Here is a 27,316-nt window from a genome sequence, read left to right on the forward strand (position 1 = left end):
TTTCGATGCATGGATGTGGGTACACATTGAGAACGTGTATAGATGAGAATCTGGTACGTATATCTTATGTATGCTACTGGTTGTGTGTATGATATACTTACCCGCCACTCGATGGCCCTTTGACTTGAGAGATTCCATTTGTTGCAGTGTGACATTATGGATTTTGGTAAGCTAATGGTTGATGTTCAATCGGACTATAAACCGGTACACTGGATTCGTGATCCTGCATTGCAAACAAAGAGGATTCTCAGCGTATATGGAATCCACTGTCCGTACGTGGAAAATATTCAAGAGAGAGAAAGTGATTGGTCGGAACTAAATCAGGATCCAGTGTTTAGTCGAAATGTTTTATTAATTTATTTTCAATATAAATTTACTATATAAATTATATTGAGAATTGATTTCGAAATTTTTCGACCGTCCATCGCAATCACATATTCTCTCGATCAACGCACATGATGAATTGGGGATTAGTAGCATTAAAGTACATACCATATAATTCATTATGGGATATTAGGAAAGTGAAAGGGTTTATGTGCAATAAAAGAGTTTATTGGACACATGGCATTATATGGGAGAACAAAATATTTATGGTTAAATATCTTTTTATATTATTACAAGAGATATTATGAAAATATCTCATGAACCATAATTTAGAAAGATTTGTATCCCTTTTGAGATTTTATGTCTTCACTTTAGTAGTAAATTGGAGTTGCAAAAATTAGAAAATTCACAAAACATCAAAATGGAAGATTGAGCCAAGGCCAAGATGGAAGGGGATTACTTGAAACCCAAGGATCTCCAAAATTATAAAAAGGGAGATGTAGGAGCCTCTCTAAGATTTTGGCAATGCTCCTCTCCTCTCTCCCATGTTTTCTCTTCTCTCTCCCTCTCTCTTGGTGTGGTTTTGAGTTAAAGAAAACTTTGAGTTTGGAACTCAAAGGCTTTGGTGATTTGGCTTCTTCTATAACTTGTAAGGATTGATCAAGCTTCAAAGTGTTGAACAAATTTTCAATCTTCAAGTTTGCACAAGTTGAAAGACCTATTATCTATAGGAGGAGTTACGCTTGCGATTCTAAGTTAACCATGGATTTTGTTTTATGAAATTGTTTCTTCCCTACTCTTGATGAACTACAAGTATTGATCCGATCCAAATTCCGCTGCATATCGGGTTTATTCTCAATAATTGGTATCAGAGCGTTGCTTGTACATTTATGGTTGGAGTATGATTTTGATAGAATAGGATTCTCCATGTTCTTAGAGTAAAATTGTTATTTTTCTAATAAGATGACGCATGTTTTGATTTGATCACAATATTATTGATATGAAAAGGGGAAATTTTCATATTTAAATGAAAAGAAAAAAAATTTCTTTTTTTATTTTCTTTTTTAAATTGGAAATCTTTTTATGGGTATTTTATTGGACTTTTTTTTTAGTTTAATTTTTTTTTGGGGAATGCACTCACACTTAAATGGTTAAGTAGGTGATTTGCATTCACCCAATTTTGTCACATGTTGATGTGGGGTCACATGTATCATTACCTTATTGGACTAGATCATGGAAAATTTTTTATTTTATCTTGGTGGTTATGTGAATGGATTTAATTTGTAAATCTATGTGAATGGTAGCATTTAATTATGGAATGTGGAATGTAGAATGTGGAATGTGATGTGCGTTGTGCTCTCTTTCCCCTTTCTTTTTGATAAAATTATGTACTCCACCCCTTGGGGAATCCAATGGTGGGTTGTATTTACCAAGGGGGTTTCTTTCCCGAGAAAAGTGTATAGAGAACTAGGTTATAATTTTATATTTTATATAAGTTCAACCGATGGAGAATTGAAGATCTTAAAGAAAAATGGAGGCCAACATATGCTGATGGAAGGAGACAGAAACAAAGCATGGAGATGCCAAAGGATGGAGCAACACTATTTTTTATGCACCACTTGACGCATTGGATGCATGGTTCTTTTTACATTAAATTTAATTAAATAATTATTGATTTAGTGAGAGTACTAATACATTATTATTCTCACTAAACTTACCATCCCATATATATGTGTTACCTTGTGTGTTGCATTTTCTATATATGACGATATATTTTGTGCACAATCGTTTACCCTCCAACTTTAAAAGCATGTGTGATATGGATAGGTCTTAACCGATAGATCTTTGTTCATGGTCCCCTTTTGATGATGGATGTAGAGGTAGGTAATGAGATCCCCACAATAGAGCCGATAGGATGTTATGAGGATCTCACTACCATACGGTCTACACCTTCTCCCATTGGATAGGAAATGGACATGGATAGTGGGAGGGCACTGCGTTAGTGGGCCATCTCTCATGATGCCATGATTCATTCTGAATCATTAGGAATACACGTGACTTGAGTGTGTATCAGCCGATAGGATATGGTCATGATACTCACGTGGTCAATTACATTGGAAGCCAAGGAGGCGGACAGAATAGTCTACCTAATCACCGTATGTGGGATGATCCCCGATAGGGTAAGTTTTACATGCAAGGATTGGTGAATTCCAATACATTTTTTTTCATTATGGAGGGATATGAAAAAGATGAAGGATCATTGTTTTAATTAGCCCAAAATCAAAATTCAATGGTCACGATATTTATTGTGTTCTTACTTGTACATGTGTAGATCTTTTTGACATAGCTGCCCTAATCAACAATACCCTTATGTCACTTATCACCCAATCAAAATTGACCGGACCAAATTATGAGGATTGATATCATAACATTATGCTTCTTCTCAAGGCTGAGGGACTTGACTCTGTCCTAACAAAAGAGTCTCCCACTATACCATCCGCTGACATGGATGGAACTGAGGGTATTACTGAATTTATCGCAGAACAACTAAAGGAAAGGGTGGGCATCTTCAAATCCTACCATCAAAGGGATTCAAAGACCCAACTGTACATTTTGAATTTCATTAATAAATTGATTGTCGAGTCTGTCAAGGGAATATCTTCTGTGGGTGACATGATGGTTAAGATTAAAGAGTTGTATAGCCAACAAGACACCCATATAGAGTATGAGCTAGTGGATAAGATCCACAATCTCGAGATGGAACCTGAAACTCCGGTCTTGGACCACGTGATGAAAATTCGAAACTTGTTCGAACAATTTGAGGGTTTAGGTTCTGAAAAATTATCCTTCAAGTATAAGAGGAATGTCATTTTTAAATCTCTCCCCGGCTCATCCAGCTCCTATATTTTCAACTTCAACATGAACAAGTTAGATGTTCAGTTGACCGAGCTGGGTAATATGTTACAAGAAATCGAGAGAGAGATTAAAGAGGAAAAGGAAGAAGTGCACCTCACCGAGGTGAAACAAAGTTCTTCCAAGAACAAAGGCAAGAAAAAGAAGGGTAAGACCCATAAAGGAAAAAATGAAAAAATTCAGAAGAAGAAATCTCCCAAGGAAGGAAAGTGTTTCTTTTGTGGAAAAGAGGGGCATTGGAAACGTAACTGCCGTGCATACCTGGCTTCTTTGAAAAAGAAATCGGACGATAAGGATACCTCTTCATAAGGTAATTTTATTTTTTTTGTCCTTTTCGAAACTAAGATGTCTATTGGACCATCTAACTCATGGCTTGTGGATACTGGATCTATGGTCCATGTCTGCAATATGTTGCAAGGGTTTAAGGAGACAAAAAGACTGGGCAAGAATGAAGTGTGTCTAAAGATGGGCACTGGAGTAGAGGCCAAGGTGTTGGCAGTTGGAACCTATAGTATAGAATTTGATTTTGCATCTTTAGTTTTAAAGAATTGCTACTATCTTCCTTCTTTTAAAAGGAATATTATTTTCGTTTCTAAGTTAGTTTCAGATGGTTATGTATTCATTATAATAATATTTTTGTTGCTTCTGGATTTTTACAAAATGGTTTGTATTTTCTAGAATAACCCTTGATAACGAATGAGGTTTCAAATATCGATTTGAAACGAAAAAGAGCTCCTGTGAGTCCTACTTACCTATGGCATCTCAGATCAGGTCACATCAATGTAGACATGATTAACAGGCTGGTAAGGGATGGGTCGTTAGAAAGTCTAAAGGTCGAACCATTCCCAACCTGTGAGTTATGCCTACAAGAAAAGATGGCCAAGAAGCCCTTTCCCAATAAAGGCAGGAGAGCCAACGGTTTGTTGGAATTAATTCACACCGACGTGTGTGGCCCCATTAACATCCAAGCTAGGTATGGTTATGAGTACTTTGTGACATTCACTGATGACTATTCTAGATACGGTAGTATTTACTTAATGAGTAAGAAGTCAGAGACTTTTGAAAAGTTCAAGGAGTTTCAGGCTGAGGTTGAAAAACAGTTAGATAAACGCATCAAGTCCATTCGATCAGATCGAGGAGGGGAATATTTATTAGACGAGTTCAAAGCATATCTCACGACCGAGGGGATTGTGTCACAACTATCAAATCCCGGTACACCTCAACAAAATGGTGTATCTGAGAGACGCAACCGGACTTTGTTAGACATGGTTCGAACCATGCTCACCTTTAGTGAGTTACCCTTATCCTTCTGGGGGTATGCCCTAGAGACTGCGATCTATATATTGAATAGGGTTCCTACTAAAATGATACCCAAAACCCCATTTGAATTATGGTATGGGCGCAAGCCCAGCATAAAACACTTCAGGGTTTGGGGTTATCCTGCGTATGTGTGCAAGCAACAAACAGATAGTAAGTTGGAGCCACGTTCTTTTAGATGCTTATTCTTGGGATACCCAAAAGACACAATAGGTTACAATTTCTATGACCCCGCAAATCAAAAAGTCATTGTTAGTAAACATGTTACTTTCATTGAAGAAGATTTGATTACCAAGAGAAGCAACCCTGTTATTATAGAAGAGATGTCTTCTATACCTAAAATGCCTAATCCATCAATTGAACCAACTATCGACCCCATTGAACCTGATATAGTTTAGGAGCCATGACGTAGTGGGAGGACCATAAGACCACCCACACATTATACATTTCTTACTAAAGACGCTAAGATCGTAGAAGAATTCTACATGGTTACCACTGAATCGGATAATGATCCATATACATATAAATAAGCTCTTCAAGATGTAGATGCATCCAAATGGGAGGAAGCCATGCGCTCTGAAATTGACTCAATGTATTCCAATAATGTCTGGATTCTGGAGGATCCACCAGAAGGCGTAAAGCCCATTAGATGTAAGTGGAACTTCAAGAGGAAGAAAGGTATAGATGGAAAGGTTGAGAGATTCAAGGCAAGACTGGTAGCAAAATATTGTACTCAACAAGAAGGTATAGACTATGAGGAGACCTTTTCGCTAGTAGCTATGATGAAATCCATCAGGATTTTGTTGGCAATAGCCGCATACTATAATTATGAAATATGACAGATGGATGTGCAAACTGCATTTCTAAATGGATTTCTTGATGAAGAAATCTACATGCAACAGCCAGAGGGATTCTCTTCAAAAGGTGAAGAGAACAAAGTGTGCAAGTTGTTGAAATCCATTTATGGACTCAAGCAAGGTTCTAGGAGTTGGAACATTCGTTTTGATCAAGCAGTCAAATTGTTTGGCTTTGAATAGAACATGGATGAACCCTGTGTTTACAAGAAGTTCAGTGGGAGTGTGGTTTGTTTTCTCATATTGTACATAGATGACATTTTACTAATAGGGAACGATGTTGGGCTTCTTTCATCCGTAAATGTGTGGTTGTCCACCACTTTTCGATGAAGGACTTGGGTGAAGCTAGCTATATCCTTAGGATCAAGCTTATTAGAGATCGCTAGAAAAGGATGCTAGGCTTGTCACAATCCACATACATAGAAAAGATACTGGCAAGGTTTAACATGGAAAATTCCAAGAAAGAAAATGTTTCTTTCCGCCATGGAATTTCATTTTCCAAATCTCAATGCCCCAAGATACTAGAGGACATTGAAGAGATGAAGAGAGTTCCCTATGCCTCTGCAGTGGGAAGTCTGATGTACGCTATGTTATGTATAAGGCCAGACATCTGCTATGCTGTAGGGATAGTGAGTCGGTTTCAATCTAATCCAGGAAAAGAGCCTTGGACTGCGGTCAAGAACATCCTTAAATTATTTGAGGAAGACCTAAGACTATTTTCTGGTGTATGGGCATGATGAGTTGTTAGTAGCAGGATATGCAGATTCGGATTTCCAAACTGACAAGGATGATAGAAAGTCTACATCCGGTATGGTTTACCTTATGGGTGGTGGAGCGATTGTGTGGAGAAATGCCAAATAGAAATCTATAGCCGATTCTACTATCGAGGCAGAGCACCTAGCAGCTGGCGATGTAGCCAAGGAAGGTGTCTAGCTCAAGAAGTTTCTTACCGACTTGGAGGTTGTTCCAGAGTTAGTCAAGAATCCCATACCTTTATTGTGTGATAACACGGGGGCGATTGTACAGCCTAAAGAGCCTAGGGCTCATCAGAGGAACAACCATGTGCAGTGGAAGTATCACTTGATTATAGAGATAATCCAGTAAGGTGATGTAGCTGTTTCCAAAGTTGGCACTGCTGACAATGTGTCAGATGCGATGACAAAAGGATTAGCTCCTATAGTGTTTGAAAAACATATTGAGAGCATACGTGTAACTTTTGTTGGTAATTGGCTTTGATGTACAAGTGGGAGATTGTTGGAAATGTGTGTCCATCAAACCCGAATTATTAAATTATTGAATTTAATTTTGGCATTTTTTTATTTGGGCTTATAAGAATGTTCCATAGATCTTTACCTAAAACTAGTCTGAACTAGGAATGGGACTAGACATCCCGTTTATATGGTTTCCATATCGCATGTCACGAGAAATGGTGATTTCGGTGCATGGATGTGGGTACACGTCGAGAACGTGTATAGATGAGAATCTGGTATGTATATCTTATGTATTACTACTGGTTGTGTGTGTGATATACTTACCCGCCACTCGATGGCCCTTTGACCTGAGAGATTCCATTTGTTGCGGCGTGGCATTACGGATTTTGGTAAGCCAATGGTTGATGTCCAATCGGACTGTAAACCGGTATACACTGGATTCGTGATCCCGCATTATAAACAAGGAGGATTCTCAACATGGAATCCACTGCCCGTATGTGGGGAATATCCAAGAGAGAGAAAGTGATTGGTCAGAACTAAATCTGGATCCAGTGTTTATTCGAAATGTTTTATTAATTTATTTTCAATATAAAATTATTATATAAATTATATTGAGAATTGATTTCAAAGTTTTTCGGCCATCCGATCGCAATCACATATTCTCTCGATCAACGTACATGATGAATTGGGGATTAGTAGCATTAAAGTACATACCCTATAATTCATTATGGGTTATTAGGAAAGTGAAAGGGCTTATGTGCAATAAAAGAGTTTATTGGATACATGGCATTGTATGGGAGAACAAAATATTTATGGTTAAATATCTTTTTATATTATGGCAAGAGATATTATGAGAATATCTCATGAACCATAATTTAGAAAGATTGTATCCCTTTTGAGATTTTATGTCTTCACTTTAATAGCAAATTGGAGTTGCAAAAATAAAAAAATTCACAAAACACCAAAATGGAAGATTGAGCCAAGGCCAAGATGGGATTTAGAAAATTCACAAAACACCATAATTTAGAAAGATTGTATCTTTTTTCTCTTCATTGCTATTATTTTCATTCAACATCGTTTTATTTATAGGGTACGATATCGCTGCTTGGATGTTTAGCCCCTGCACCAGCACGAGGGCCAATGAGAGCACACGTAGGGGCATCAACATAGATGGGATTTTCTATTTCAAGAGAGATTGGGCGGTAATTTCATACGCTCTTGTCTCTAGGAGTAGGAACCACACGACCAAGCAATGTTCTTTTTCCCTTATTTATAATATGAAATAAGTTTTCAATGTCTATTAAGTTTCTTGTGCCCAAAAAAAATAAAATTCATGTGCATAGAATATCCATTTGATTTAATAATAATTCCATAATGACATTTTTCTTACTAACACAAGGCTTTTGGAATTTTAACGATTGTTCTTTATGTTGATACTGGAAAAAAAACAAAGGGATGCTTTGCTTGGATATAGGTCATGTATATTCATGCACATACATTAAAAATATATAACATATGTATAAGTATATCGGTTATCTTTTATTACTAATAGTACAAAAGAATTTCTAAAAATTTTATTTAGAGAATCTAAGAATTATTAATTATAAACTCTCTAACCGACTCTCTTCCATAAAGATTATTCATTATGTAATGGTAGTTATAAGGAGAATCATTGTATGTCTCTCCCATCTGATAACGTGTTGTTTCTATTGTTTCTGTGCCAATAATCTTCCCAGCACACAAATGACACAGAAAAAACATTTGATAAACCTGTTTTGTTTTAGGTGTTTTTGTTACCATAAATTAAAATTTATAACAATTTATACCTAAAAAAAATTATTGTAAAAACAACAATTTCTTGTTATTACCACTTTGTGGTCCAAAGTTCAAAACTACTCGTGTTTTGAAGAAAGAGAGCCCCAAAATCATAACTCTCGCTCGACCTTTCCTGAAAGCTCTTCTATCTCAACCTCCTTCTTGAAGTAACAACGTTACAAGCTCATCGTCTTCAACCTTAGGACCTCAAGGGAAAACACTAGAGAAGGGAGACCTGTAGAAGCATAGAAGATCATTGTCTTCACGGCCTGAGTTGCAATCGATGCTCATCATCTTCATTGCAGAAGCAATCGACGCTCTGAGATCCAGGTACCCTCTCTCTCTTTCGCTGTCTTTCTCACTATCTCCCTCTTGCTCTCTGATATGGTATGGTCTGATCTTCTTCAATGGAAGACCATACCAGGTGCGAATGATTGTTTATCCTCCTGATTTAGGGTTCTATTTGTTCATCTCTCTCTGTTTATCGCCTCTCTATCTTGCGCTCTCTAGATTTGGATATGGATTGGAAATCTTCTGTAAACGATTTTCTCAAAAATCGTTGGATGTTTCTCGCCTCTCTATTCCCTGCTGCCTTGGCTTTTAGTTGTAGCTCGAAGAAATCCACCAAAGGTATGGATTTTACACTTTTGATTTTAGGGCTTTTCTTATGTCACCTTCTATTCAATGTAATAGGGCTGATTTTAGGGCTTTTCATGTTGCAGATCTTTAGGGACATTACTCAAAGTCATCTTGTTGAAGTGGACAATCCAGTTCAAACGAAGGTAATCTCTTATTCTTTCTATCTCTTTGTCTCTCTCTCTTTCTCTCAGTTTTACTGGAACTGTAATGGGTTTACTAGTGTAATTTACCTGCAGATTGGTTTGCCATACACTATTTTCTCAGAAATTGTTCCTTTTTCTATGTTTCACTATTTCTGGGGGTCTTGATTCCTAAATGGGTTTATGAAGAATGCTAAACCACATTGCTTCAACCCTTTTAGGCTTTCACCATATTAATTAATATTTTGGTATAATAGAAACCCTTCAAAAGCTGAGTTTCTGATTAGATCATGATAGGTTTGAAACCAGTGATCTGATCCTGAAAGTCTTGAGTTATTATTCTCATATACAGAGGAACATAGTTAATATTGTCTGTGTATGTTTATCTATCACATGGACAATAACATTGGTGGTGGTGGTAGTCCTGTTCCAAAGCTTGTAGATACCATAAAACCACCCGAGGGATATCATTCTAGTTGGGAGCCTTATCTGGTGGAGTTGTATGGTGACTTGCTACTGGTTGCAAGGGAAGTAGAAGTAATAATAGTCGCGCCAAATCCTGGTCAGTACGGTAAAGAGAGCGTTGTTAATACAATTGGCTTCAGGGTCTTTAAGCTGTGTATGGGAAACAGTGATGACAACAAGACTTCAATTTATTTTAACATTGGTCGTAACAGAATGTCTCTATTTGATTCAGTGGGATGATAAGTTTATTTCTCCTATAGTCTATTTATTTGATCTTCATTTACATTTACTTTAATATTTTCTTCTTTATGATGTCTTGTTATTTGCAATGTTCAACTATTCGTCTTTTTTTCCCTTTCTTTGAGTAATGGTGATTGATAAACCCAAAATCACCCCTGACCACTCAGGGATTGCCACGTGTCCTAGCCCAGGAAGGGGGACGAGCTCAGGATCGGAACCAAACAGGCGAACCAAGGAGAGATTCGACCCACACCGAACTGCCTTGGGCACGGACTGAACCCTGGGCCTGGACTAAACCCCAGGCGCGGACCGAACCCTGGGCGCGGACTGCCTGGGAACGGACCTAAGACCCCGGGCGCCGACTTCCCTTGGCGCGGAGTGAACCCCGGGCGCGGATTGCCTGGGCACAGATTGAAGACCCTAGGCACGGTCATCCTGGGCCCAGTCTACCCCAGGGACGAACCCCTTTGGGCACGGTCTCTATCAAACATGGCGATGACCACCACCATCAGCAAAACAGATCACATCACGAAGAACTCTAGGCCACCGCCTATCAGTCACGTAGTCTAAACAGACTCATACTCTAGGAACCTCATCTACCACGTAGATAGGTCTATCCATCAAGGATACCAAGTCTATTATGACACTACGTCTCTCAGGAAGACGCCTACCAGGTCTATTGTGACACCACGTTTCACGGGAAGACAACCAGTCAAGGATGAGCCCTGCTACTCAGGGACTCTATCAACAGGGACTCCCCACACCGCCACACTCTACTATAAAAGGGAAGGTACTCTACCCCCATCAACCCAGCTTGAATACTATTATTCATCTATTTGCTCAGGAGATCTGACTTTGGCATCGGAGAGTCCTAGGCCGAAACCACACCGGTTCTCCTTTGTCATCTCCTGGGTCTTTTGCAGGTTACGACACTCGAAAGGACCTTGGACGATTTTTTGACACAACAGATTGGTGCCGTTTGTGGGAACGACGCTAGCAATCATATCCACTAGCTTATTTCCATACCTGTTTAGTAGTGGCACCACGAGGCAAGAAGACCGCTTCCTCCACCAACAATGCCCCGAGGGAGGGGAATGGATCACCTCCTCCAGAGAGCTCACGTCATAGGATCAATGACAAGCAGCCATCAAAGCCATCGTGAAGCCATTACCTGATCCCAATGCACTGACGATTGTAGGTCAGATCAAGGACTTGTAGCGCCAGATCCTTCGTGACCAATAACTCTTCCGCAATTACCTGAGGCAGCGTACAACACCCCACCATTGTAGGATGGATCCTCGATGGGAGCAGAGCCGTAGGAGGACACCTCCCAGGGGTGATAGGTCAGAGAGGCACACCAGACAGTGGGGAGATCCCTCTCAGCATCTTCGGAGAATAGCAGACCTCCCAGTATGGTTAGACCGTGGGAGAGCACTATCGCAATGATCCGTGGTACCCAGTCTAGAAGGCTCAATTAGGGGGTCGGTGTTCCAAGTTCGACTAGGAGGAAGTCACACACCAGAGCGGAGCCAGACCTATCGAGAAGAAAGCCCCTCACGTTCACGCCAGGGATCATCACAACATGACCATTCGCCGTCCTGCCAACACTCAAGACGGGAGGGAACTTCAAGGAGAGGTCGAGAGTGAGGTTACAGTGAACATCCAGCCAGACGTGAGGGACAGTCATGAGAAGAGGAGCTAGACAAGAGACTCCAAGATTTAGATGAGAAGATGTAAGGATTGAAGAAGCAGAACAACAGTGAGACACACTCGACACCCATGCAACATCTATTCTCGGCAGAGATCATGGCAGTCACACTCCCCTTTGGGTTCAGGTTACCCACCTTCGAACTCTATAGTGGTACCATGGACCCCAATGACCACATCAACTACTTCAATGGGATGATGACCTTATATGGGGGATCAGACATGGTCTCCTGCCGAGCATTCTCTACATCCCTCAAGGGTGCAACTACATCATGGTTTTCCAGACTATGACCGAGGTTGATAAGTTCATTTGTAGAGTTATGCGGACAGTTTGTCACCCACTTCCAGAGCAGCGTCAAGCAGAAGAAGACCACAGTCAATCTACTGAATGTGGTACAGAACCCTGGGGAGTCCCTCAAGGAGTGCGTCACCAGGTTCACCAAGGAGTCCTTGGAGGTTAGAGACTTAGACGACCAGACCCAACATGCAGCCTTGGCTAGGGGCATCAGAGACCTGGACTTAATTAAGGACCTAGCGCGACATGAGACTAGGACCATGAAGGAGCTTCTGGAGCGGTGTAACGAGTTCGACAACATGGCCGAGGCACTACGGGCTCGGAAGAAGGTGATCGATGTCAAGCCACAGGAAAGCAAGAGATCAGCGTCGGACGACTGTAAAGAGAGCAAGAGGTTGAGGCCCAAGGACAACCACCAATGGCCGTAGACAAGAGACCATGGCCAAGAGACCACGGACAAAAGACCATGACCAAGAGGCCATGGTCATCATCAATGGGCATCACCTATTAAGAGAGAGAAGAAGAAAAAAAAAAAAAAGAGGAAGAAAAAAAGAGAAGAGAAGAGAAAATGAAGACAACGTATACCAGGCACTGTCCAAAGCATAGACCGGGTGAGGATCGAAGCCTTGGGAGCCGATCGAAGCTTGGAAGGGGACTGATGCTGGGGCATCGATCGAAGCTTGGGCCCGGATCGAAGCTCAGGGGTGGATCGAAGCTCGGGCGTGGATCGAAGCATTGGGTGTGGATCAAAAGCTTGGGCGCAGATCAAAGCTCAGGCATGGATTGAAAGCTCGGGCACGGATCGAAATAGCAAGCTCAGGAGCGGATCAAAGCTTGGGAGCTGTTCGAAGCTCAGGTGTGGATCGAAAGCACAGGCGCGGTCGAAGCTCGGGTGCTGACCTCATAAGAGCAGGGACAAGACTGGAGCCAAGAAGTACGGAGGTAGGCACAAGGTTGGCCAACCCATCAAAGCAAGGCTAATGGCCAAGAGAGATCAAGCAAGCATGCAAAAGGCACCACGATTCATTGCCTCCCAATAGTAAACACTTGGGGGCACCAAAAAGCAAAGACCAAGTTCAAAAAAGGTTCTAGGCTAGCAGACCTGTAAGCTGGGCAGGTTCAAGGTTTGAGGTTTGAGGTCCGAGGTCCGAGGTCAGCGATCAGAGTTCGTAAATGTTTGAGGTTCAAGGTCTGAGATCAGAGTTCACGAATGTTCGAGGTTCGAGGATCGGGGTTCGAGGTTTGAGGTTCGAGGTTCGAGGTCCGAGATCAAAGTTCGCGAAGGTTCGAGGTCGAGGTTCGAGAAGAGAAGTTCAAGGAGTTCAAGATGGTTCAAATACCAAGGCCCGTTGGCCACCAAGGTCCGTTGACTACCAAGGCGCAATGCCACCAAGGCGTAATGCCACCAAGGCCCGTTGGCCACCAAGGTTCATTGACCACCAAGGCGCAATGCCACCAAGGCGTAATGCCACCAAGGCCCATTGGCTACCATGGTCCATTGACCACCAAGGCGCAATGCCACCAAGGCTCATTGGCTATCAAGGTTCGTTAACCACCAAGACGCAATGCCACCAAGGCTTGTTGGCCACTCAGGCCCATTGGCCACCAAGGTCCGTAGACCACCAAGGTCCGTAGACCACTAAGGCAGAATGCCACCAAGGCCCGTTGGCCATTAAGGTCCGTAGACCACCAAGGCACAATGCCACCAAGGTTCGTAGAACATCAAGCGCAACACCACCAAGGTTCGAAGCCATCAAGGTTTGACAACCACCAAGGCTCAAAGCAAAAATGCAAAGTCTACTCTCTTGAGCACTCCGTTCCAAAAGAGTGGGGGGCAAATGATAAACCCAAAATCACCCCTGACCACTCAGGGATTGCCACTTGTCCTAGCCCAGGAAGGGGGACCAGCTCAGGACCAGAACCAAATAGACGAACCAAGGAGAGATTCGAACCACATCGGACTGCCTGGGCATGGACCGAAGAGACCCCGGGCGCGGATTGCCTGGGTGTGAACTGAAGACCCTGGGCGCTAACTACCCCAGGCACGGACTGAAGGCCCTGGGTGCGGTCATCCTGGGCGCAGTCTACCCCAGGGACCAACCCCTTTGGGCGCGGTCTCCATCGAACACGATGACGACCACCACCATCAGCAAAATAGATCACATCATGAAGGACTCTAGGCCACCACCTATCAGTCACATAGTCTAAACGGACTCATACTCTGGGAACCTCATCTACCACGTCGATAGGTCTATCCATCAAGGATGCCAAGTCTATCATGACACTACATCTCTCAGGAAGATGCCTACTAGGTCTATCGTGACACCACGTTTCACGGGAAGACAACTAGTCAAGGATGAGCCCTGCTACTCAAGGACTCTATCGACTACAAAGGCCACTCTACATCAACTGGGACTCTCCACACCACCACACTCTACTATAAAAGGGAAGGTACTCTACCCCATCAACCCAGCTTGAATACTATTATTCACCTGTTTGCTTAGGAGATCTAACTTTGGCATCGGAGAGTCCTAGGCCGGAACCACACTGGTTCTCTTTTGTCATCCCCTGGTTCTTTTGTAGGTTATAGCACTCGAAAGGACCCTTGAATGATTTTTTGATGCAACAGTGATGACAGAAAAGCATGTGATTAATCCCATGTATATAAACTCATTGAGCCATTTCCATTGGATAGGTGATAAGAAATATTAGATTTTCTAGCTTTTGAAGTTTTTGGCTCAAGAAACTTATATTTGTATGTGTTTTTATAAACCTGTGAAAAAGACAATGGCCAACAGATAAGATCGATTCTCTTGTATAGAACTGGCAGAGATTGGAATCGACCTCCATTGATCCCATTCGATTCCATTTGATTCTTATATGATTTTTGTATCCTTGTTCGGTAGTCATAGTTTGGGGCATGCGATATTGATGAGATGCTCATTGTGTGGTAAATTCATTATTTATGATCAATCATTATACTTGTGGAGAATCAGAATTGTGCTGGTAAGAGGCTTCACCTCCATCCAACCAAGGCTTCATCACCTTAAGTTTGCTGTTGAATAGTAGCTTGCATTTCATGAGAGAACTCACAATGTTTTTTTTCCAAAATGGTGGGGTATAGATGCCCCTTGCTTGTATTTATAGATTCGGAGGTTGTGTTACAAGAATAGCAAGTCTTGGGTACCAAGTAGCTTACAAAATAACAACTCAATTAAAATTGCCACTTTCAATTAACAGCAAGTCTTGCTAGCTCTATTTATCAATTTTAGTCCCTAGATGGGAGGTGCTATCATATTACTTGGATTACTAATATAAATGTGATTGAAGTATGTGGAATTCTCGTGATCATACTTACTCTTGAATGGATAATGGATTTATTAGAAGAAGAGGAAAAAAGGAGGGGAACCTTTGTTTTGGAAGATGGAAACCTGAGATAGGTCCCCATATATGCCTCTTTTTCTCTCCAGTGCCTATTAATCTATTGGATACGAAGTAGAAAACACAGGGGAAGGAGAGGAAGGATAGAGATAATGGGTAGGGTAGAAGGGTAGATAACTCAGGTGCATGGATCGAGTATAGACTATAGAGAAAAAAAAAAAGATTAGATAGAGAGATAGAGAGATAGACAGATACATAGATGTAGGACCATACTCCAAACTCCAAAGTCCAAAACAGTATAGACACTAGACACCCAATCTTCACTGGCATCCACTTGGTGGCTATACTAAGAATGATAGGATACAAGCACCATTAAAATGCAAAAGGGGGAACTTTTTTCTGCAAATGATTTGTTAATCGTTGATGGAGGTGCTATTGGTAATGATCTATTTGCTCCTGAAATATAATCATATTTGGTGTCAGTGGTGCATGTAGCCAGTCCATGATGCTTAACTACATGCATGAGAATGTTTCATGTGTTCAGTAAACAAATCTCATATATCAGTTCATGTTTAACGTCCTGATTTCTCAACACCACTAGTAGTAATTCATAGGGTTTGACTACTCATCTTACTACCCTGGAGGTTAACATCCTAGCTAATCAGCCTTGTGATAGGATGGATTATTAGAGGGTTGTGGCAAGGTCCCCATTGGGTATTATCATTGAAGCATGGTTTGTGGCATGGTTTCATGGTTACTTGTAAATTTCAAACTTTACTTGTTGGGTCTTTAGCTCAAATTGGTAGGGCACTTGGAACATGAGGATGTCGCCAGCATGTTCTAAGGGGATGGTGGTTCGAATCCACAAAGAGCCTTTTTATTCAACTGTTCATAAAAGACAATCATGAGCATCGTACAATGTCTGCTTCTCTATGTTTTTTTTTTTTTTCTTTCTTTTTTTGTTGATAGTTTGAATGAATTTTGATGCTTCTCTGGTTTTGAAGATGCAAAAATGAAAGAGACATTTTCTATTTTTATTCTTTAATACTTTTGTATGTCTAATCGATCCATAAACTTTGTAATTTATAGTGTTAATGGCATTTATAATTTATAGTAATCTATTAGTGCATCTCTGTCTCTTTTTTTAATATACACTTTATATGGATTTTTAATAATTTTTAATGTCCTAACATCATTGAAGTACCGTTTGACAACATTACTAGTATTTCTGTGCCGTTTCTGACCAAAAACGTATTTTGGTGTTACTATTACTAGAATAACATTACTGGCTTCTTGAAAGGTGTTTGATAAACCTGTTCCAGAAACATATCTAGAACACTATTAATACTGAAAGGTGTTTGATAAAACTTGTTTCTGTAACAGTTTTGTATTGATTAATATAAATTACAAAATTGCCATTAATAGTATAATACATATAAAGTCAATGATGTATTAAAATTTATTAAAAATCTAAATAAAGTGTATATTAAAAAAAAAGACAGAAATGCACTAATAGGTTACTATAAATTACAAAAATGCCATTAACACTATAAATTACAAAAGTTTATGGATTGATTAGACATACAAAAGTTTTAAAGAATACAAATAGGAAATGTCTCATTTTGCCTCTCTCTCTCTCTCTCTCTCTCCAACCCCCACCCCACCCCACCCCCACTCTCTCTCTCCAACCCCCACCCCACCCCACCCCCACTCTCTCTCTCTTAACATATATCATATTATATAATGGAGAAAAGTTCAGTGCGTATGAGTGTACCACCCACCGCTAGACACAAGGAGGGCAAATTGACCGTCCTGCCCCATGAAAAGTGGAAATGCCACCCTCCATGATGCCAATGCGCTTAGTATCATGCTCCCCTATAGTGAACATCAAAACTTACATTATATAATATTATATATGTATAATATATTATATAATATGTACTATATAATATAATATATAGTATATATATTATAATATTATATTATATAATCTAAAAGAAAGGCTTTGTTATCTATATGAATAACGTAATAATAATATGGAGAAAAGAACGCTACTTGGTCGTGTGGCCCACGTGGCTCCTACGCCTAGACATAGAAGCACGCGAAAGTACCGCACTGTCCCATGGAAAGGTAGAAATCCCGTCCAAGGCGATGCTTGCGCATACGTTCCCATTGGCCAGCGTGCGTGTGCAGGTTCTAGAGGCCCAGGTAGCGATCTCTTGGCCTAATAATATATTCTTCACTTAAGCATACCAAACATACTTTTCATTATATAATCTATTAAGTCTAATAGTAACCAAACGATTATTGTTTATAGCCCATAACCCATTACCATACCTGATTATTGATAAATAGGTTATAAATGTAAATATAAACTATGCCAAAGAGAGCCTTAGATGAGCCTAGCTGTCATTTTTTTTTAAATCTAAGTTATTCCCAATTAGTTTGTTTTTAATATAGATTTTGGTTGATGTTTGAAGTGATATGAGCTTTTTTAATTTCTCTTATAAAAAATAGTAGAATGAAAATGGAAGACTTAAAACTTTTCTACTTGTCAAAAGAAAAACTTGAATTTTTTCAAAAAGAAAAAAATGGAGTATAGTCTAGTAATGACTTGTTAATTATGCTTTTTTTGTCAACAGTTCAGTATTGAAACGTTAGTATGTACTTCCTTCTCATAGACTCTCTCCCTCTTTCTTCATTAAACATATGAGCCTTTATTTTCTCTCTCCTCATTAAATATATTGTTTTGCAACCTGTTATTAGTTTCACATGTAAAATGTCAATACAAGTCCGTAACGTGTATCCCTCTCCTTAATGAAATAAAAAAAAAGATAAACTCTTAGATGTAATTAAAACATGAAGAAGGTTCATACCAATCAAGGCTTGCCCGATAGTCCATTAATAGGGGCAAAAAGGAGAGAAAGGGGAGTGTGTCATAATAAAGACACGAAGTAGAGAGCGCCAGGAGAAAAGAGAGAGAAGGTGCCGACGTAATCTCTACCATCAGCTTAGAGAACCTTAGCTTTTCTGTTAAAAAAAGAAAGGGATAGTTTTCCTTTACTTACGGCCTTGACCAAGGGTTTTTTTTTTTGGTAACTAAAATTTCATTCAAATAAAAAGCATGAGGAACACAAGGTTTGGGTTCCAAGTACCTAAGACCTGGAATATGACCAATCTGTCGTACATGCAATTGACAGGGTCTTCCGGGCTCGGGTATGGGCAAGCCCAACAGATTCCCTAGAATAAAGGCTGTGACCACAACCAACAACATAATTCAACTCATGAGGAAGTTCCTTGTGAATAAGGATGGGCATGACAGACAAAGCCATATGACTACCCATCAATATGACCGACAACCTGTTTGGTCCCCACTATACCAGATGGCAGCTTGGCATACAAAGCACAATGTTTTTCGGCCTAATGTCGGTGACGGCTCGGTCCTTGAGCAGAATCGGTAAGAGCTCAGGTACCTCCAAACTCTAGGAATCTGTGTTGAGCATCTCCACAGTTAAGGGGTCAATCACGAAAGTACCCATGCTGCCATTGTCTTGGCTCCACAGGCGTGGCACTTTTATCAGGTTCCAAACAAGATAGGGGGTGTCAAGGTAGGAGAGTCCAGCTGAGAGCTTGTAGACAAAATGTTGGCCTGAACGGGGTGCTGGGAGGCAGAGGGAAAACCGTTGGTGTGGGTGACCGTCGCCAATGGAGAAATGAAACCAGTCTCAAGAGGTAGAGTCAGGGTGAAGTGGTGGATGTCGCCGAAGGAGGTATGAAGCCAGACTCGATATGTAGAATCGGAAGCACATGCTGAGATGAGGGGATGGATGCTAAGATGCAAGGTAAAGTCCATTATGTACTAGGACTTGGGTCCTCCGGTGTCTGTATTGGCATATCCCCCATCAACTCCGGCTCCATCTCTCCTGCCACCGAAACCTCCCACGCTTCCTTTTGAGTAGAAGGCGAAATTGAGCCAGGGTTTGAAACCTCCGACAATTGTAGCGGCAAAAACCCCATCAACACTGTCTCCATCTCCCCTGCAAATGAGACCTCCAACGCCTCCCTCTGAGAGAAACCTACCAAAATCCAACATTAGATGCCAAGCTCTTCTCTTAAGAAATTTGAGATGATAAAACTAAGAGTAGTAAACCGAGCTCTGGTTTGGAGCCAACACAGTTCAGAGCGAGGACTGAATAGATCTGAGCAAGGCCTGAGATGGAATGAGTGAGAAAGGAAAGGAAAGGAAGAGGAAAAAAGGAAGAAGGAAGAGAAGGAAAAAAAACACGCCAAAAGGTGTAGGATTTCACGCCACAGGGGCAGAGAGGCTACATTTTGAACCAAGAAGCATGCGATCAGAGGAGATTGAAGAGTTGCAATGGTTTCTTTTGTGTATGGTTGGCTCTCTTTCTGAGGCAAGTGTCACTGTGAGAAAGGATGAACAAGGGATGGTTTGGTGAGTTGGAGGACGAGGCCCGTTTGCCCTTTTGTCAAGGGATTTAGATGGTATAAAATGAATGGGAAAAAGAACTCTGTCCGAGAGTGTGGCCTACGCCAGCACTCCCATGAGTGTATCTCTCTCCTCTCCATATGAAAAGACAGCTCTACCCCTTTGTTTTAAGGAGGAGAGAGATAGAAACATGAAAGTGCTGGCGTGGACCACATTCCAAAATAGAAAACTTCTTCCCAAAATGAATATTAAAAAATAATATAAGAGTATTATCAAAGCTACATGGCCACAATGTCATGCAATTATAATTGAGTATAATTTCCCTCCAATGACGTTAATCACCACAATCTTTAGACCAGATGATAATTTGGTCGGAATGATGGTCCGTGAAGCCACGTGGTTTTTTTTTTTTTTTGGGGGTAAAAGAGGTCACGTGGTAATATTAAGCTGTTTAGCAACGAATTCGTACGTAAAACAGGAGGCTACCACGTTGGCTCAATCAGTAAAAGCACTTTTTTGCCACGTGGCAATACTACGCTGTTTAGCAACGAATTCGTACGTTAAACAGGAGGCTACCACGTCGGCTCAATCATTGAAAGCAAATTTTTGTTTTTAAAGATTTATAATATTTAATCCCCAAAATTCAGATTCCGCCGTGAAGCATGAGGTTTGATTGGATCCCATGAGTCATGACCTCCAGAACCCTAGTGGGTGCCGACAACTACGCAAAATGTACCCTCTTCTTGCCTCTTAACAGAATATTCAAAACTGCAACGAAGCTGCCACGTCAGGCCTGCATTTCCTCAAAGGTGGAGAACTCCTCTCTCTCTCTAGCGATACTCTCTGTGTCGGTATATTCCTCTCATATTTCGTATATGCCCATCAAGAACGCTCATTCCGACTTCTTGACTTCCGCCATCATCGCTCATCCTCTAAGGTCTAGACGCTTCTTCTACCATTAACCTGTCTCTCTTTCTCTCTCTCAAGCATACACACAGAAAACCCTAAAGTCATCTCAAATATGGACCAATGAAACCGTAAAAGAATTTCGTCATACTTCGATCCGTTTGGGTCTTTGTACCTCTTGCAGATGTTCGTTGCAGCGAATGAGGTTGGCTTATTACGAAGATCGTGGAGTCCGGTATGCCTCTCCCATCCCCAGTTAGCTATTTATCCCGCAGTATTTTGCTCTTAGATTGCGTCAAATTTTAATTTCTGAGCTTCTTTCTTTCATATCTGCCAATTTTGATTAAAATGAACAACTTTTTTTGCTGGAACAGATCGGGTTTCGAGTTTGATGATCGGATATATGTTTTTGCTCTTATTGCCTGTGTCATTGCCCGTCTAGGAGTTTAGTGGAGGCCGCTACTTATTTTTTGTAGCGTTTGGAATGGTTAATTATCTAGAAGTTAATCTGAAGAAGGTTTGGTTTTGATTTTGTTCTTGAAAGGATAAAGCTGTAAGGAGTCATTATTATGGCCCGGTGTGCGGATCGATAGCTCTTAACAATTTTTTGTTTGGTAAGGTCGTTCGTCCGCAAGACCGGGTCTTTCCAATTCGTTGCTTGTGGATATCTGGTGAGAAGTAGAATCTGACCAGACGTAGGGGTTTTAATTATTAAGATGGATACAATGCAAGCTCCCCCACCTGGAATTTTGCTTATTAGAAGCCTTAGAGGCAAGGAATGGAGCCTTAATACATACAGATATGTCGTTCTTCTTCTTACTTTTATAGCATATGCTTGCTACCACGCTTCTAGAAAACCTACCAGTATTGTTAAGAGTGTTTTGGATCCAGAGCCTGTCACGGTTGGCCGTTCTTATCCTTGGCCTCTTGGTGAGGTTTTCGTCAAGGAGAAAGGGTTGACAGGTAAAGGCTCTGGATTATCGGACAAAGGATGGGCTCCCTTTAATGGAGATGATGGGACTGTGAAATTGGGTGAGATTGATGTTGCATTTCTTGCTTGTTACTCTATGGGGATGTATGTAGCGGGGCACCTTGGAGATAGACTGGACTTACGTCTGTTCTTGACTATTGGAATGATTGGGAGTGGAATCTTTGTTGGGCTTTTTGGTATGGGTTACTTTTGGGGTATCCATGTGTTCTGGTTTTATCTGGTAATGCAGATGATTGCTGGATTGTTTCAGGCCACTGGGTGGCCTTCTGTTGTTGCTGTTATTGGTAATTGGTTTGGAAAGAGAAAGAGGGGTTTGATAATGGGTATCTGGAATGCTCATACATCTGTTGGGAATATCTGTGGGTCCTTACTTGCTGCTAGCGTCCTGCAGTATGGCTGGGGCTGGTCATTTATTCTACCTGGTGCATTGATCATTATGGGAGGGATAATGGTTTACTTGTTCCTGGCTGCTTACCCTGAGGATGTAGGATTTCCTTCCGCTTTTGGGTTGCACTCACATAGTAAGGTAGAGACAGGGTGTAAAGATGAGGAAGCTCAGATGCCAAAAGGACATGTGGTTGAAGCTGAAACGAGTAGTCTCAGTCGAGGTGGATCAATGACTAGAAGCAATGCCATTGGGCTCATTGAAGCTTTGTTCATACCAGGAGTGATACCATTTGCAATGTGTCTTTTCTTCTCAAAGCTTGTGGCATACACATTCCTATATTGGTTACCTTTCTATCTGAGTCAGACGGGTATGTTTTTCTGTCCTAAAATTGAAGATTTTTGTAATTTTGATTATTTTAGCCTGTCTACTGGTAAAGCTCTTTGTCTTGGTAAATGGGATGAACTAGTGTCTTAGAGCAGGACATTGGCTAAAGCCTGGCTAAAGCCTGTTGTCAGTGACCTCTGTTTGTTTTGTGCATCTTCTTCCTCAAAATCATGAAGTGAGAGTATGCCAATAAGAAGATAAAGATAATTTCTCTATTTTGCTAAATAGAAGGCGTTAAAATAATCAAAATACAGGGGAGCTGTAGTTTGCATAAAAACTATGTAGGAAAGAAATACCCAGCCTAAAAAGCTAGACACAGAGCTAATGTAAAGTGCACTTTATAAATCATCTGCTTTTTACAATTTCATTATTCTTTGCCGTGGCAAAAGGGAGAATACATCGTCTATAATCTGTTTATTTATTTTTGAAAAGAATTTGTGTGAGGGAGGTTGTTAATTTTCATTATTATATTTAACAAATTTAGTTAGAGGTGTCCATGAATACCCGTTGCCTGATTACCAGATGTATGTGACCCTGTTAATTGGGATACATTTTTTTGGTAGCTGCATGCCTTGTGCTCATTCCGAAGGATGTGAGTGGGGCCCATTGTTGGATGAGAAATAAATACATGCCTACAACAAATTATGAACTATCAATGCTGAAAGAAATATGAAATTGCTGATTTCTAGTAGTTGCAACTATTTTTATTTATTATTATTATTAATTAAGGGGGTGTTTGGATTTTTGGAAGTAACATTTTTGGCTTTAAAAAACAAGAAATATGTGGCTGTAAATTTTTGGTTTTATTCAACTTTTCAATTTATGGTGTAGATATATGATCATGCCCTCCCTCGCACTGCTTGTGGATGAGGCCACTGAGGTCGTTGATGATCTGAAATGCCTGAGCCTCAGGGCTCAAGTATGGTGGCAATATGATCAGGTTGGGAGTATTTAATTCTCTCAATCCAATCATAGCTCAAATGTAGAAGGAAAACACACCTGGATTTAGTATCATGTTGTTGTTCATCTCTATATTCAGTATCTTCTTCAAAACCTCTTTATTTTCCTTCAACCAGTCCGTTAGAAGTTGATATGCAGCAAGTCACAAAGTAGTCCTGTAGAAATCTTGGAATCGCAAGGAGACTTGCTGGATGTGAAAGCTTTGAATGCTCTCGCGTTCCAAACACAATTTAATGAAATGGGCAACCTTCACCACTCTAAAGCAATGCACCCAAATCCATGCTCATATGATCATAATGGGAATGACTCACCCTTCTGCAATACACAGTCTTCTGAAATGTATAGCAGATGTGGATCATGGCGATACTACCTATCTCCTTTCCATTATTGTCAAATCCCAAACCCTCCACTTTTTTATGGAATATGGTCATCATGGCCTTCTTGAGAAAGCATGTCCTGCAGGAATCAATCACCCTCTATACGAAAATGTGTCGAGAGGATGTTGTTCCTAACGTTCACAAGTTCCAATTCTTGTTGAGTCTTTCGCTCGGTGCTCATCCACCTATGTAGGGCGGATAATCCATCGTAACTTCCTCAAGCTCTGTGACAAGTCCGATGTTTTCGCTAGCAACTCTGATTTGATGCACATGTATTCTGAGCTAGGTCATGTTGATTTGGCCAAGAGAGTTTTTGGTCAAATGGATCTTAAAGATGTGGTATCATGGACGATGATGGTTGGTATTTATGCCAGAAATGGGTCTATGGGTTAGGCTCGGAGGTTGTATGATCAGATGCATGAACAGAATGTTGTATCTTGGACTAGCATGGTTGCAGGTTATGTGCACAGATGAACCTGAAATGTCTATCCAATATTTCAGGAAGGTGGTTTCAGCTAATATTAAGCAAAATGTTGTTGCCGTGATTTTGGTTTTCTCAGTTTGTTCTCGTTTAAGGGATTCGGACTTACAGAAATGGAGTCATCAGTTCATCATTAGAGAGCAGATCGGGATGAATATAAATTTGATTGTTGCTTTGATTTATGTATGGAAAATATGGAGACATTCAGCAAGTATTTGATAGCATAGACAAGACTCTTGTGGCTTGGAATGCTATAATCGATGGTTGCTGCAAATTGCGCAAGCTGGATATTGCTCGTCCCCTTTTGACCAGATGGATGATTGAGATATAATCACATTCAACTTGATGATAACTGGATACATCCATAACAGTAGCTTCAAGGAGGCCTTGTTATTGTTTTCAAAGTTGCAAGGTTTGCGTTTAGAGCTTGATGATTTTATGATGATTTGGGAAAATAGGACTTGTGTCATATGAGACACAGTCGATCTTTATTTATAATGAGGAGTGGAACATTCTAGAGAGGTTATAGGATAGAAATACTCCTATGGACAATTCTACCCTTTAAACCCCAAATTACAACACTCCCCCTCAAGTTGGAGCATAGATATCATGCATGCCCAACTTGCACACTAGAGGACTAAAAAGTTTACTACTTAACCCTTTGTAAACACATCAGCTAACTGTTCTTCAGATTTTACAAAGGGAGTACAAATTAGCCCTTCTTCTAACTTCTCTTTGATAAAGTGTCTGTTGATCTCCACATGCTTTGTGCAATCATGCTGAACAGGGTTATGGGCAATGCTAATGGCTGACTTGTTGTCACAATATAACATCATAGGCAAAGGTACAGCGATAGCTAAATCCTGTAATAGGCCTTTAATCCACATCAGCTCGCAGATGCCATGAGACATGTCACGGAATTCAGCTTCAACACTTGATCGAGCAACCACGGCCTGTTTCTTGCTGCATCATGTGACCAAGTTATCTCTAACCAATGTACAACAACCAGATGTAGACCGTTTGTCGTCAGGAGAACTGGCCTAATTTGAATCGATAAAGGCCTCGATTCGAAGATGAGAATGAGGCGAGAAAAGGAGTCCTTTACCTGGGGCTGCCTTCAAGTATCGGAGTATCCGAATGACAACTTTCCAATGAGAGGAGTATGGGTCATGCATATGTTAGAGTTGTTAGAAGTTATGTAAGAGTAGTTTGGGAACTAGCCTTTTGTCTAGTTGCCCCATTATGTATTTTTCTATTTTCTCCTTTCTTACCTTTTACCTCCCTACGGAGGTGTATGTAATATTCTTATTTTTAGTAATGAAGTAATATAGGTGTTGAGTGTAGAGTCATTAAAACTCTAACACATTACAACTGAATCCTCTCTCTTGTCTTCTTCTTCTTCTTCCTCCTCCAACATCCTCTCCTTCTCTTACTTACATTCCTAAACCTAAAATCTAACTTGGTATTAGAGCTTTAGGTTTGAGAGTCGTTTTCTGCTCCTCTCTTCTATTCTTTTTCTTCTCTTTGAGATCCTAGTTCACAAAGGATTTCAAGGAGAAGACTCCTATGTAAGAGAGCTGTTAAAGAAGCATGAAATAGGTTCGATATAATCTATTCAAGTGTTTGCAAGTGTTATTTGAGCTGTGTTGAAGCTCACCCAGTCTCAACTAGGGTTACCGCCAACTACAACTTGCAGGTTTTGCTTCTCCTTCTCTCGGCATGTGTTTGGGGCTTGGAGTAACTCACTAGGTTCGTATAAGGGTCCTCTTTATGGCTCTTTTGTTTTCCCTTGATGGATGAGAACCCTATTTGAGCATAGCTCATTTTCGTGGTGCTTTTTTGGTGTACAATGGGCTTGGTAGAAGAATGATAGTGGACACCTTGTTTGAGATATTGGAGCTTGTTTAAGTTAGTTTTACCTCTTGGAAAGTGTTAAGGACCAGCTTATACCTGTCTTCGTCCTTGCTGGAATTTCTGTTTTGTATTGGAATCCTCTATTTGGGTTGAGTGTGTACTCCCCACTTGCTGTTGGTAATGTGGTTTATGGTTAAGTGTTGTTTCCCATACAATATGGTTGATTCGGGTACATCTGGACTTGGTTCGGTTGATTCACAGCCCACTCTAGCTGCTTCTCAGTTGGTTTATGAGAGCACACATACACAGATTTCCTTTGTGAAACTTGATGGCAGTAACTACTTGGACTGGTCACACTCTGTGAAGCTTTCCCTTAAGAGCAAAGGGAAACTTGGGTACATTTTTGGTACTGTTAAAGCTCCAGAGCCTGGTTCACCTACCTATGACAAATGGGAGACCGAAAACCCTACAGTCATGACATGGCTAATTTTCTCCATGACACCCGAGATTGGGAGAAGGTTTATAAGAAAAAAAACTACCAAGGCAATCTGGGACAGTGTCTCCCAGACTTTTGATAGAGTGGGTGACTCTGCCAAGGTCTATCAGCTTCATCAAAAAATTAGCTTAATGAGGCAGGGTGACAAGACAATTTTTGTGTACTACAATACTTTTCTTAGGCTTTGGGAGGAGTATGACTACTACAGGGATCTTCACTTGACCAACCCAGAGGATGAAGCAAAGGTGTATCGGACTCTTGAAAAGGAGCGTGTCTTCACTTTACTTGGTGGTCTGAAACCTGACTATGAGCCAATCAGGCTCCAGATTTTAGGTTGGTCTCCCCTTCCATCTCTTAGTGAGGTCTGTAGTTACTTACAGAGTGAGGAGACTCGGTGTGTTGCTATGGAACCCACACTAGCATCATCTCTTGAGAGGTCAGCTCTCAATTTTAGTTCTTTCCGAGACACCCGTGGAGGTGGTAGAGGCCAAGGGCCTAACCGTGAGGAAGACAGAGCAGTGAAGACAGTTGGTGCCAGTGGAGTTGGGAGAGACAGGTTTAAATGTGATCATTGTGGGAGAACTGGACACCAATGATAGGTGTTGGTCTCTTCATGGTCGTCCTCCTGGCACACTAGGTCGTGGAGGCCGTAGAGGGGGGAGCTAGAGCACACTCTGTGATGACTGAGGCAGATACTACACAGGATGACTCCACGTTGGCAGATGAAGTGT

At 40.8% G+C, this 27,316-nt stretch overlaps 1 protein-coding gene across 1 annotated transcript in view; it reads left to right on the forward strand.

Moving 5' to 3' along the window:
* The first annotated feature begins 20,839 nt into the window (after positions 1 to 20,839).
* The window catches only part of LOC122645926 (putative glycerol-3-phosphate transporter 4), a 32,260-nt gene continuing 25,783 nt past the window's right edge, over positions 20,840 to 27,316 (forward strand). Inside the window, exons 1-2 of the mRNA XM_043839341.1 lie at positions 20,840 to 20,889; positions 21,029 to 22,400. Coding sequence (XP_043695276.1) covers positions 21,371 to 22,400 — 1,030 coding nt within the window. The 5' untranslated portion in view covers positions 20,840 to 20,889; positions 21,029 to 21,370. The remainder of the gene's footprint in view (positions 20,890 to 21,028; positions 22,401 to 27,316) is intronic.

Source organism: Telopea speciosissima, chromosome 1, assembly GCF_018873765.1.
Source record: "Telopea speciosissima isolate NSW1024214 ecotype Mountain lineage chromosome 1, Tspe_v1, whole genome shotgun sequence".
Classification (NCBI taxonomy): Eukaryota; Viridiplantae; Streptophyta; class Magnoliopsida; order Proteales; family Proteaceae; genus Telopea; species Telopea speciosissima.